The sequence below is a fragment of the Cebus imitator genome, unplaced genomic scaffold (assembly GCF_001604975.1).
Source record: "Cebus imitator isolate Cc_AM_T3 unplaced genomic scaffold, Cebus_imitator-1.0 Scaffold36, whole genome shotgun sequence".
Lineage (NCBI taxonomy): Eukaryota > Metazoa > Chordata > Mammalia > Primates > Cebidae > Cebus > Cebus imitator.
Window position 1 is genome coordinate 4,551,899 of NW_016107351.1, and position 12,744 is coordinate 4,564,642.

General features: G+C 50.4%; 1 protein-coding gene across 4 annotated transcripts in view; it reads left to right on the forward strand.

Moving 5' to 3' along the window:
- The window catches only part of CYTH1 (cytohesin 1), a 106,148-nt gene extending 98,989 nt beyond the window's left edge, over nt 1-7,159 (forward strand). For 2 of the 4 annotated variants that reach the window (XM_017524991.2, XM_017524990.2), the window contains exons 11-13: nt 324-395; nt 1,007-1,161; nt 5,040-7,154. In XM_017524991.2, coding sequence (XP_017380480.1) covers nt 324-395; nt 1,007-1,161; nt 5,040-5,118 — 306 coding nt within the window. In that variant the 3' untranslated portion in view covers nt 5,119-7,154. Of the gene's footprint in view, nt 1-323; nt 396-1,006; nt 1,162-5,039 lie in introns of all 4 variants that reach the window. The other 2 variants (XM_037737218.1, XM_037737217.1) reach the window with 1 other exon arrangement.
- Nucleotides 7,160-12,744: the final 5,585 nt, after the last annotated feature.

Below are 12,744 nucleotides of genomic sequence, written 5' to 3' on the forward strand. Positions count from 1 at the left end.
CCAGGCAAAGGGGAGAGGGAAAGGCCCTTCTAGAGGAAGGAGCCTGCACGCTCCCTGCTTGAGGACCGGGCCTGGGTCATTGCCAGGCACTCTCAAGGTACCTGTTGAATCTCCTGGGCTTTCTATTCACAGAGGACCTGCAGTTCTTTTGGCAATCCTCAGGCATTCTTGACGCTGTTCTTATTTTGGAACGTAAAGAGTGGTCCCTCAGGCCGATTTGTGAACATCATGTCCTGGGAGAAGGCAGGAGAGTTAGGATGAGTTGCTGGGGAGGAATCTGACCGTGTGTGTCCTTAAACCTCCTCTCTCCCACTGTTCTGTAGGATAAGGAGCCCCGTGGAATCATCCCTTTAGAGAATCTGAGTATCCGGGAAGTGGAGGACTCCAAAAAACCAGTGAGTATTTTTGAGGGGAGAAAAGGGATGGGCGTTTCAAAGATTTTTTTTAAAAACCCAAAACCAAAGCATTGAAAAGCATAATCAGGTCTTTTATTTAGTCTAATTTTTGATTATATTGTTCAAGCCAAAGATGAGACTAAATCACTTCTTTCTGTGCTGTCCATCTGGTTTAGTTTCACTTGGTGAATATCACATGAGGTGTAGAAGTTGCCCCTCCTCAGACGGCGACAGCAAACACTCAAGGGTGGGCTATTTAATTTATAACCTTGGGACACCTTATATTTATTTTTTCTTTGTTTTGGACCATCATGATGTTACTGGCTTGACTTTAAAAAGCCTTCAGTAACCGGTTGTTCTCTCCATATTTTACGTGCATTAGAAGTGGAGCTAACTTATATCAGGTTGATATGTTTGCTAACAAGACTTATTTCTATGCAATTTACAGTCTCCAGAGTTCCACTTCTAAGCTTCACTTTTCCATAGGAAAATATGTCTTGCTTGTATTTTGTGAAGGTTAGAATAAAGAGGCCTTGGGGAAAGAAATCAGCATGTTTCTCAGTCAGCAGCATCCTTTGCTTCAGTCTCTTCCTCCCTGTTTTGATTCTCAGAACTGCTTTGAGCTTTATATCCCTGACAATAAAGACCAAGTCATCAAGGCCTGCAAGACTGAGGCTGACGGGCGGGTGGTGGAGGGGAACCACACTGTTTACCGAATCTCAGCTCCGACGCCCGAGGAGAAGGAGGAGTGGATGAAGTGCATTAAGTAAGTGACTTCAGAGAAAGGGAGGTGGGTGTGCCTGACGGGCTCTCACTCACCAGGTATTCATCGTCTTAGTGGCCAAACATGCCGCCTGCACCTCTTCTGTGCTCCCAGTGTTACGTTCTTAGGGAAGTTTGGTCCTGGTTCCCAGATGACTTCCTGGGAGGCCTTTGGATTTTTGTCTATTACAGCGTATGTAAAAGAGCACGTCCCATCTGGGTTCCCCAAGTGTCCTCATAGACCCAAAATGGGAAGAGGTGAGTGAGCTGCAGGCACAGATGCCATTGCTGAGCTGGCCTTTCCATGTCCGAGGAAGCTGTTCGCATTATAGCAACAGCTCCGTGGTGACAGTAGTCATGTTTTATCATTTGTGAATGTTACGAGACACCATTTTCCTAGCTACAGATGAGGAAACTGCGGCCCATAGAGGTCAAGACATTCGCTGGAGGTCAAATAGCATCATCCAAGGTCCAGGAGGAGGGAAAAGCCTCCTCAGAGTTCCACAGCTAAGAAGTCGAGCTCCAAGTCCAGCGCTCTGACTCCTCACTCTCGGCTCTGCTCCAGCCATGTCAGGTTTCTCATGGGGCTGGAGACTTCCAATGGGAAAAGTATCTGGAAACACAGCTTTCTGAAGCCAATGGGCTTCTTTTGCTTCATGTTCTTCCCTGGGCCTTGGTCCGCCTGGTCCTGCCTCCAGTCCCTGTGTGAGGATCAAGACTGAGCATCTGCTTTTGCCTTCTCTCCATGAGGCTTGCTCCTGAGAGCACAGCCTTGTCCTCCCTCCTGGGTGCTTCATCCATGAGAGTTTACCCAGCTGTTTTCCTGAGAAAGGCTCTTCAGCTGCCTGTGACTTCACCTGGAAAACAGGGAGTTTTTCCTCTAAGTCCTCTGTGTACTGTGTGACGGGCTTTTTCCTGCCCAGGCTACAGCCCCCTTCCTCAGAGAGTCCGATATGCTCTAGCCTTTGTTTTAGCTTTCGATATTTCTACTCAAACCAGGGTAGGTTTTGGCCAAGGTTAAATAATAAATGACTGAAGATGGAGATGATGTGATGATGGAAGGAAAAGATAGATGATTGATCCCTTCAAAAGTAAATCTGAAAATTCATGCAGTGAAAAGAGATAGGAGCCAGGCGGGGAGAGGATGGATTTGGTGCTGGGTCACACTGTGCTGAGTCCTTGCTCTGTCCCTCTGAGCACGGTGCCTGGTAGGCAGGTCACCTACCTCTTCTGTCTGATAGAGGTCATTTCTGACTCGTGGGCTCTTGTGAGGATTAAATGAGATCATGTGGTGGGCACAGACCTCGGCAGCTTCACTGGCATGACAGCCATCATGGGAAGTGTGGCCATGAGCAGGGGCCAGCCCACTCTCCATGAGCAGACGCAGCACCACTGTGTTTTCAGAGTCCCCTGCTAGTAATGGCATCAGCCCTGCGTTCTGGGGAAGAAAACAGCAGTGTTATGGGGGACCTGCATCCTTTTTTTAACATACTGAAAAACAATTTAACTCTTGAATCATTATAAAATGTGGTTTTTATATAAGATTTGAAGTAAGCGTTGTACAGGATTTTACCTTTGTTCTTGCAAATGAATAGTTGATGGTCCTGACGCCGTTTATGAATTAATCCGTGTCGCTCCTGTCGATGACACGGCTTCCTTAGCTTGTACCCACCTCCTCCGTCATGCGGCAAAGCACCTGCTGTTCCGCCATGTCTCCCACTGTGAGCGCCACCCTGCCTCTCCCCTGGAGCCGCATGTGTGCTCTGACTGCTGGCTGGTGGGCTTCCTGGCCTCCCCTCACTGGTCTTTCATAAAAGTTTTGGCTGGTTTTGTACATGTGTCTTTCATGTGGTTTTTACTTCTGTGGTTGGAAAAACTAAGCATTTTTCAAAGCGACACTTAGAATCATTCAATCCTTTAATGAGAGTGAGTGCTGAGCTCTCCTGTGTGGGGTTGCTGGGCTCCTCTGGCCTGTCCCGAAGCGGGCTGGTCTCAGCCTCGGATCTTCAGACTGGCACTCTGCGGACACGTTGTCCTCAAACCTCCTTGCACTTGGTGCAAGGTGGGCCCATTAGGGTTAATATCCCCGTTTCACAGCTGAGGACACTGAGGACGGCACACTTGAGTAAGTTGTCCAAAACCACACAGAGGTGGAGCGGGTCCTCAGACCTGAGCAGTGTGACTCATGCAGCTGCACTGGCAACCACCTCGCAGCCTCAGCTGTCCTTGGCCCTAGCTACTTCTCCCAGTGGAAACAGTGGTGATGACAGGAGCAGGAAGAGGATCTGGCTGGTGGATGCCTCTTCCCCAGTATTGCCAGAAAGGCCTTGGAGGTCAAGTTTAGGACACGTTTTTCTCTACATGCTTTTCCTAGAGTTCCCAGCAACCTCTGTTCTGGTGCCCCTGCCTGTGGGTTGCCATGGCATTCGCTTCTATGGAGTCAGGTGTGTTCTGTAATGCTGGGACTTTCTTCATGCTGTACCCGGAGGTAAAGCAGTGGAACTGCAGCGTCAGCAGTAACAGCGGCTGCCGTCGAGTGTGTCTGCTGGGCGCCGAGATGTGCTCTTTGTATACGGATCTCTGTTTGACTCCCCAGAACCCAGGGAGGCAGGGCATTTCCAGCTCCCATGTGAGGACGTGGGAGTGAGGAGCAGCATGCAGAGCCAGGCGGGGCTGACCAGGGCCTGGTGTCCAACTGCAGCCCAGCCCTCCTCATCACCCGACACTCAGCCTCTGCACACAGGGCAGGGCCACACACACCTGCAGAAACACCCGGCTTACCTAAAAGGTACCGACCCAAGAAGCCAAGGGAGATTCACCCCAATACTTCCAAAAATGAAAGCGATGTTTTGGCTGGCCAGATTCCCTCATGAGAGCACTTTGGGTTGTCAGACCCCTTCCTGGTGAGATCCCATCCGGACGTGTTTCTAGTACTGTTCAGTCCCTAGCACTCCCCGAGGAGCTGCAGAAACATTTTCCATGGACACATCATCTCTTGTGAATAGGATCCCGGTCAGCTCAGGGGAGCCATAGCAGCTGCTGGTGCCACCGCTCAGCAGGGGCAAGTGCCCTGCCTGCAGTCAGGAGGCTTGTGCCTGAGCTCTGGGACAAATCATCACTTAGGATACTGCTTCCCTGGAAAGAAATGAAGTGTCAAGGCTTGTAGACCATAACTTGCTTGAAAGTCGAGAATGATAGACCCAGGGCTGTGGAGTTGCTGGTCTGCTGCAGGTGCTTCAGCCCGCTCGCGTCTGGTGTTGCCGTTTTCGTGGCTCTGGCACAGGCATGAGCTCAGTCCCCTCCCTGTGTGCCGGAGACCCAGCCAAGTCCAGCCGGTCTGTCCCCAGTGCCCCACTGGCAGCATCGGGCCGGGCAGTGCTGCCTGCAGGGTCATGGAGCCTGAGTTACTGAACCAGTGCACATGGGGGCTTGGAAGGCCCTGCTGCATTACCATGCCAGCTGCCACACACCCCGTGCCAGAGGACTGCCTGTGACACAGCTTGATTACATGGCACTCGCTGCTGCAAAGAAAAGTCAGAGGTCATGAAACTCAAGCACAGGTTTTTTTCTCTGAATTTGAATATAGCTGTCAGAATGTGTCATGATTCTGTTCCTAAATGTCAATTGATTATTACATTGAAACAGGTAAAAAAGACCCCAAAATTATCTCGTCATGTATTCCTGTGTCTATTTCGAAGTGTATCACCGTAAGTCACTGTGTGGACACAGCAAGGGTGGACGACACTAACTTGGCCTTTGCAGTGATGGTGGGGTGGGACAGGGGCTTCAGGGCACGAGGAGCCCCTGAGAAGCCCCTGCCCAGATGTGTTTCTTCTGATTCCATCCCTCACATCTCTGTTTTCTTCCGTTTCTGTGCTCCAGAGCAGCCATCAGCAGGGACCCTTTCTATGAAATGCTCGCGGCACGGAAAAAGAAGGTCTCCTCCACGAAGCGACACTGAGCGTGCAGCCGAGGGCGTCGGTCTGCGGGGCTTCAGAGCTCCCGCCCTTCTCCCGCGCCTCCACGGATGTGCTGCTGCCTAGCAGAGAGTCCTCTGCCAGGCCCCGCCCTGGATTCCTAGAGACTAGCTTCAGCTTTTGCTATTTTTTTTTAAGTGGGAGAAGGGTGGGCAGTTATCACTGGGGAAGAGGGGACCGGCCGTCTATCCAGCATGGGCTCCTGAGCCTTTCTCTCTCACAGGGCAGAGCTCCTGTTGGCAGGGCAGCCTCCTGGCCAGTTTCTCTGCCCAGTGTTCTGGTAGCAGAGCTTGGCACCAACTGTTTACCTCCTGGTTGTCCCGGTGAAGAAGCCTTCAACCCCTGCACCATAAATACATGTATCCATATATTATTATATGTTAAGAAAAAAGGTGGAAAGGAAGAGAAGCCACATACTATAAAGATCTATTTTTTTTTAAGAGAGAACATAGTGCTGCTCAGGTGCATTCTGCCCTGACTGCTCTGGGAGCTTCTCCCTGGAGAAGAGCACCCGGGGCTGCAGCTGAGGGGCATCAGCCTGGGCCCGCGGCAGGGCCTGGCCCACCTCTCCTGTGCTGTGGGAGCTGGCTGCCTAGTGCTTGTCTGGGCGAGAGAGACAGGTGAGGTCGAGGACACAGAGGGCAGAGGTGCAGTGGGCCTCGGACAGCACAGTCAGACTCGGGGCCTACTCTGGCCGGGGGCACAGCCAGCAGCAGCATGCAGTCCAGCAGCTCCCGCAGATGTTTCTCCATCCCAAGTGCCTGCGGAGCGCCGAGGAGAGAGGAGAGAACTGACTGGATGCTTACGTTACTTTCCTCCTTCAGAATCCAGGTTCTTGTGGGGCTTTAACGTAGAAAGTCAGCATTTTCCTTGAGCTAAATACCTAATAACCAAAACTGTGAGGAAGGTTATCGGGGCAGAGCTTCCGGATAACCTAACTGTTTCATATTTGGTTTTTCTTCCTTTTCCCCAGAACTCCAGTCCTCGTTCTAGAGGAAGGAGTAGGACTTACCCAATCCCCTTAGGGCTTCAGCTTTTTCTGCCTCAAAACCAGCCCTAACTGGACTACTCTGGATGCGTTTTGTGGTGGGCCCCCTAGAGGGGAGGATGGGCCTTTATCTGCTCCGTGGAGTGCACTGGAGTGAGGTGGGGTGGCCAGGCAGCCTCTCGCATCTCTCTTCTCCCTGCAGGCACCGTGTGAGCTGGCCCTGCCCTCATTCCAGGTGAAGGGAGCCATGAAACGCAGCATTTTCCTGCCTTTCTCTCAGGGACTCTCAAGGGCAGCTCCTGCCCCTCTGCCAGGGCCAGCATGCCAGTCCAGGCCGAGCAGGTGGCTGGCCGTCTGGCCGTCTTGGCCCGCCCCTCCACAGGGCTCTGGCACAGGGCAGTGCAGGGCGCGGCCCCGAGGAGGCAGGTGGAGGAGCTGCGGGTTTCCACAGGGCCGCATCGCCACGGCTCTTCTGATCCTTTAGGGTTGGCGAGCATCTCTGGAAATAGCTTTTGCAGAGGCGTGGTGGGAGGAATGGAAGGGGACAGTCTCTCACCCCTACGCCGCCCGATTTGTGTAGATTCTACCTGGAGTGGCTTCACGCACTTTTGTGCCAGAGCTTGTGAGGGTGACAGAAGAGGGTCCAGGCTGGAAACCTGAACTTTCTGGGTGGGAGGACCAGGCGGTGCCTGCCAAGGTCTGGGCATGTCTGGGCCGGCACTGGAGCCTGTTCAGCTGGCCCAGGCCCTGACCTGGTTCTCACAAATGTTTCCTAGTCAGAGAGGCACCTGGGTCAGTATTAGTCTATTTATCAGAGGTGTAAATAATCTATGTATAGTTTTTCTCCTTTTAGATTATTTTGTATTTGTTTAAAAGAAGTTTTGTCAAAATACAAAAATATAAAGAAATGACTGAAAGTTGTTGACAGGGTTTTTAAAAAAATTATAATTATTCTAATTGTTTTTGTTTGTTTGTTTTTGCCTTGTAAACTAGCGCCAAGGAACTGCAGCAAATAAACTACAAATTTGCTCAAGCCATCTTCGTTGTTTGTGGCATCTCTCATGCTTAGGGTGGGCCTCGAGGTAGGAGAGGAGTGCTTAGCAGACGTGCAGGCAGGAGCGGGTGTCATGCAAACTGCACCTTGAGTTCAGTCGAAACACATTGAAAGTGGGAGGAGGCTTCTGTGTTCTGTTAAGAGCATAGTGAGAAAAGATAATGAGCTTAGTCTTTGCACCGCCCCCCGCCCCTGCTTTTTTAGAAGAAGAAACGTGAAACATCAATTTTAAATTAAGATCAAGAAATATGCCTTTAGTCAATATAATACATTTTTAGCATGATTTCAGTTTCCAGAGATGACATCATAATGCCAGAGAACAGACGGGGAAAAGTCTCGGTGGGCTCGAACCCAGAAGCAGGGGAAGGCACCTGGTGAGGCGGCACCCAGCAGGGAGACAGCAGAGCACCAGGCTGGCCCGCATTCTACCACACGGCAACAGTCATGTCTGATCTTTCCTCCTTGCTTCAAGCCCCCAGTCTGCCCTGACCATTCCCCAGGTGACCGCCCCGCTTTACTGAGAAGAGGACTGTCAGGTGTGAAGAGCAGCATTCCTACCTTCTCAAGTCAGTCGCACCCGAATTGTTTTTGTTCCCTCCCATCTCCGGAAGAAGTGGCCTCCTTTTTTCCTGTCTCCCTAGATCCGTCTCTGTCAGTCATCCTCTGTCTTGTACATATTCCCAAGTTTCTTTCCCCATTAATTTATTTCCCTCCCCATTAATTTATTTCCCTCAAACCACAGAAATGCCCATCTCATTTGAAAAGCAACTCCCTAAGCTCAGGAATAAGATATCTCCACTCTGTTAAAACATGTGCTCTGAATGAAGAGCCCCCCCCCCCACAAACAGGCTTTGTGTGAGCAACATGGCTGTTTATTCACCCCAGCGTGGGCGGGCTGAGTCCAAAAAGAGTCAGCAGAGGGTAGTGGGACAGGAGCTGGTTTTGTAGGTTTGGGGGAGGCAGTGCAAAGTTACAGAAGTTACAGTTCAGGGTGGTTTTTGCAAGCTGTGAGGGGATTGTAGGGTCTAGAGTCACGAGGTTGACCAAAGTCAGTTACAGAGTCCAATCTGCCTCGTCTCAAAGTTAATTAGGCGCTGCAGGGATTGATTATTTCTTCTCCTTTTGTGGTTTTCCAGTTACTTCAGACTCTCTAGTTCCAGGAACTTGTCTGGATTGTACGTGCAGGTTACAGGGGTTATCATGGCATAGTCCATAGTGCGATCAGCCTGAAAGACCTTACACGGTTACCACTTCCATTCAGCATTGTACTGGGGGTTCTAGTCAGGGCAGTTAGACAAGAAATGAAAGGCATCCAGATAGGAAAGGAAGAAGGAAGATTACGTTTATTTGCTGGTAACATGACTTTATAATGCCTAGCTGAGCCATGGGCTTGCAGCCCCAGCCCAGGAGAGCTGCAGGCACTAGATGCCGTCCTGTGAGAGCTGGGGTGGGCTGAGCCCAGCACGGGGGGTGGGGCTGCTCCTGGCTTTGGGGGATCACATTAAGATGAGTCAGAGAATATTCTGGAGTCAGGATTTAGTGTTGTCTGCCCTGTTGGGTTTCAGACTTTCTTGGGACTGGTTATTCTTTTCTTCTTGCCCTCTTTTCCTTTTTGGAATGGGAATGTCTATCTTATGCCTGCCCTGCCACTGTATTTCATAAGCACGTAACTTGTTAAATTTCAGAGGCTCTCAGCTGGAGGGGGATTTGCCTCAGGATGAATTGTGCCTTGAGTCTCACTCATCTGATTTAGAGGAGACCCTGGACTTGCGGACTTTGGAATTGATGCTGGAGCAAGTTAAAACTTTTGGGGGAGTTGGGATGGAATGAATGCATTTTGTACTGAGAATGATGAGTCTGGGGGTACCAGTGGCAGAATGCTATGGTATGAATGTTTGTTCCCTCCAAAACTCACGTTGAAATGTAACTGCCATTGTAACAGTATTAAAAGGTAGGACCTTTAAGAGGTGTTTAGGTCATGAGGGCAGAGCCCTCATAGACAAATGCTGTGTTGCAGGAGTGGGTTTGTTTTTGTGGGAGTGAGCTCACCTCTTCTTGTGCGCGCTCACACTCTCCTCCATCCTGCTCTCCTGCCATGTAATGTCCTCTGCCATGTTACGATATAGCAAGAAGGCCCTCATTAAGATGCCAGTACCTCAATACTGGACTTGTCGGCCTCCAGAACTTTGAGCCAGTTAATTTCTGTTCTTTATAAAGTGCCCAGCCTCTGGTGGTCTGTTACAGCAGCACACACTAGGATGGCTATCATAAAAACGACAGATGCTGACGAGTGTCACGGAGGACTCAAAGCAATTGGAACCGTCCAGTTGGTGGGCATGTAAAATGGTGCAGTTGCCATGGGAAACAGTTTGGCAGTTCATCAGAAACAATCCCCCTATGATCCAGCAGCTCTGCTCCTAGGTGTAGACACAAGAGAATCGAAAAGATGTGACCATAAAGACTTGTACACAAATGCTTCCATTAATAGCAGCATGATTCATAATAGCCCCAAAGCGGAAGCAACCCAGATGCATGGGGATGAAGCAACCCAGATGCATGGGGATGGAGGCAATGTGGTAGGCTCACATAATCCAACGTTATTCAGCCACACAAAGGGATGGAGTGCTGACGCATGCCGCAGAATGGCCGTCTGGAACACATGGTGCTCAGTGAAGGAAACCTACACGAAGTTCACACTGTGTATGGTTCTCTTTATGTGAAATGTCTACAGAAGGCAAATCTATGGAGAAGGAAAGTAGAGTCATGATTGCCAGGGGATGGGGCTAATGGAGGAAGAGGGTTGACGAGTGACTGCTGTTAGGTGCGGGGTTTCTTTTTGGGGTAATGAAGACATTCTGGAGTTCTGTGGTGGTGTTGGTTTCACAACATGTGAATGTGCTGAAAACCAGTGAATTATGCACTTGAAAAAGGATAGCGTCTATGCTAAGTGAATTATAACTCATTTTTGTTTTGTTTTGCTTTTTGAGACAGGGTCTTGCTCTTTTACCCAGGCTGGAGTGCAGGGGTGCAATCTCAGCTTGCTGCAGCCTTTACCTCCCCGGTTCAAACAATTCTCATGCCTCAGCTATTCAAGTAGCTGGGATTACAGACGCAAGCCAGCGTGCCTGGCTAATTTTTTGTATTTTTAGTAGAGACGGGTTTTGCCATGATGGCCAGGCCTGTCTCAAACTTCTGGCCTCATGTGATCACCCGCTTGGGCCTCCCAAAGTGCCGGGATTACAGGTGTGAGCCACCAGGCCCAGCCTATATCTGTTTTAAAACAACGGAAACAAATACGTTCACTTCTAGTGGTTCTGCTGGTTCTAAAGTGTGGCTCCCAGATCAGCGTTGTCAGCAGCACCTGGGAATATGTTAGAAATAACATCATCAGGCCCCAGCCCCACCAGCTGAATCTTGTGCTGGGGTCTGGCATGGTTTAACGAATGTTTGGGAGCCACAGCCTTAAACAAACTCCTGTCTTGTTTTCTCCCTTTCATTGCTAAGCTTTTTTTTTTTTTCATAACAGCTTTATGGAGATAAACAATTCACACGATTACCATGTACAATTCAGTGGGTTTTAGTATTAATATTATACTAAATAATAATAATATAGTAATACGGTAATGAGACAGGTGGGAAGGGGTCCCTGGAGAAACTCCAACCAGTCTGCCCATTGAAGTGGAGCCTTGGGAAGTTCACGATGTTTACAGCGTGGAGGAGCCCGGCCCCTCCTCTTCCCGTGTGGAACCTGGGATTCCAGTGGTAGGTGGGAAGGTGCTAGCAGGGACTGTGGCCTTGTGGGGATCTCTATTTCCCCTTCTCTTTCCCTTTTCACCCAATAAAACCCTGCTTTACTCACCCTTTAAACCGTCTTCCAGCCTAAATTTTTGTGGCCGTGGGGGGGACAAGAACCCATCTTTAGCTGAACTAAGAAAAGTCCTGCAATAGTAATACATTCGCCAAGTTATTAAACCAGCAGTGAAATCCATTTTAGAGCAGTCCATCACCCCAAAGCACACCCTATCGTGCCGATCAGCAGCCACTCCTCCTCTGCCTGGCCCTAGGCAGTCCTAATGTTGCTGTCCATGCATTTGCCTCTCTGGGCATTTCACATACATGGAATCATACACGACTCAGGCCTTGTGTCTGGCTTCTTTCACTTAGCGGTATGTTCACAGGACTCATCCATGTAGCCCACATCAGAGCCTCATTCCCTTTTACAGCCAAATGACGTTCCACTGTATGGAGACCACACTGTTACTCATTCTTCGATGGGCATGTGGGTTGTTTGCACCTCTTGGCTGTTAGGAGTCAAGCTGCTGCTGCCTTCATCCATACGCAGGTGTTTGTATGGCTGTGGGACTCGGACAGTCCCGTGCTGCATCTACGTCCTCGCTTTCTTTATTATTATTATTATACTTTAAATTCTGGGGTACCTGTGCGGGCCGTGCAGGATTGTTACATAGGTATACACATGCCATGGTAGTATGCTGTATCCATCCCCCACCCCCATCATCTACATTAGGTATTTCTCCTAATGCTAACCCTCCCCAATCCCCCCACCCCCTGCTATCCCTCCCCTAGCTCCCCCACTCCCCCCCGCCAACAGGCCCTGGTGTGTGATGTTCCCCTCCCTGTGTTCTCATTGTTCACCTACTTGTGAGTGAGAACATGCGGTGTTCGGTTTTCTGTTCTGTGTCAGTTTGCTGAGAATGATGGTTTCCAGCTTCATGTCCCCGCAAAGGGCATGAATGCATCCTTTTTTGTGGCTGCATAGTAGCCCATGGTATATATATGTGCCACATTTTCTTTATCCAATCTATCATTGATGGGCATTTGGGTTGGTTCCAAGTCTTTGCTATTGTAAACAGTGCCGCAGTGAACATACGTAGAAATACCATTTGACCCAGCGCTCCCATTACTGACTATATACCCAAAGGATTATAAAACGTTCTTACTTTTGTTCATTCCTGAGCCAGGGGCCCTCCTCCTCTTCTCTCGGCTCTGTTGGATTAGGCTACCTGGCTCTCCTACCTCTCTGCCAGCTCCCTGTGTGTTCTTTCCCTGGCCTCTCCTCTCTGCCCACCCACTAGCTGCGGGACATCCCCCAGGATTCTAGTCGCCAGTGTTCCCAAGCCCTCTTCCTTGACAGGTAATCAGTCCCGCGACTGCGTCTGCCGCTCCCTGCTGGGGGCCCCTGTATGTGCCTGTGTAATTTCAGCCTCTTCTGTGCTTCCCTCTGCATCTATGACTACTTACAGGACGCTTCCACCAGGGTGGCTGCTGGGCTTTCCAAGTTCAGCCTGTCCATGGCCGAAAGCCCCAAGAGTGCCTCTTGTCCTGGGGGCTCTGCTGCCACCCTCGGATAGCCCGTTCACACGTGGAGCCGTTTCTTCTGTGTCCCCCCTCACTCCCTCCACCCAAGCATCCCCAAGCCCTGCCTGCGGACCTCTGGAGCCCCTCGGCTCTTCACAGCCACTGTCACCGCCCCGTTGCAGACCTTCATCACAGGCCTGGCGCTGGGGCAGCTTCCCCACTGGTCTGCGGCCCTTGAAGCCAAGCTTGCCA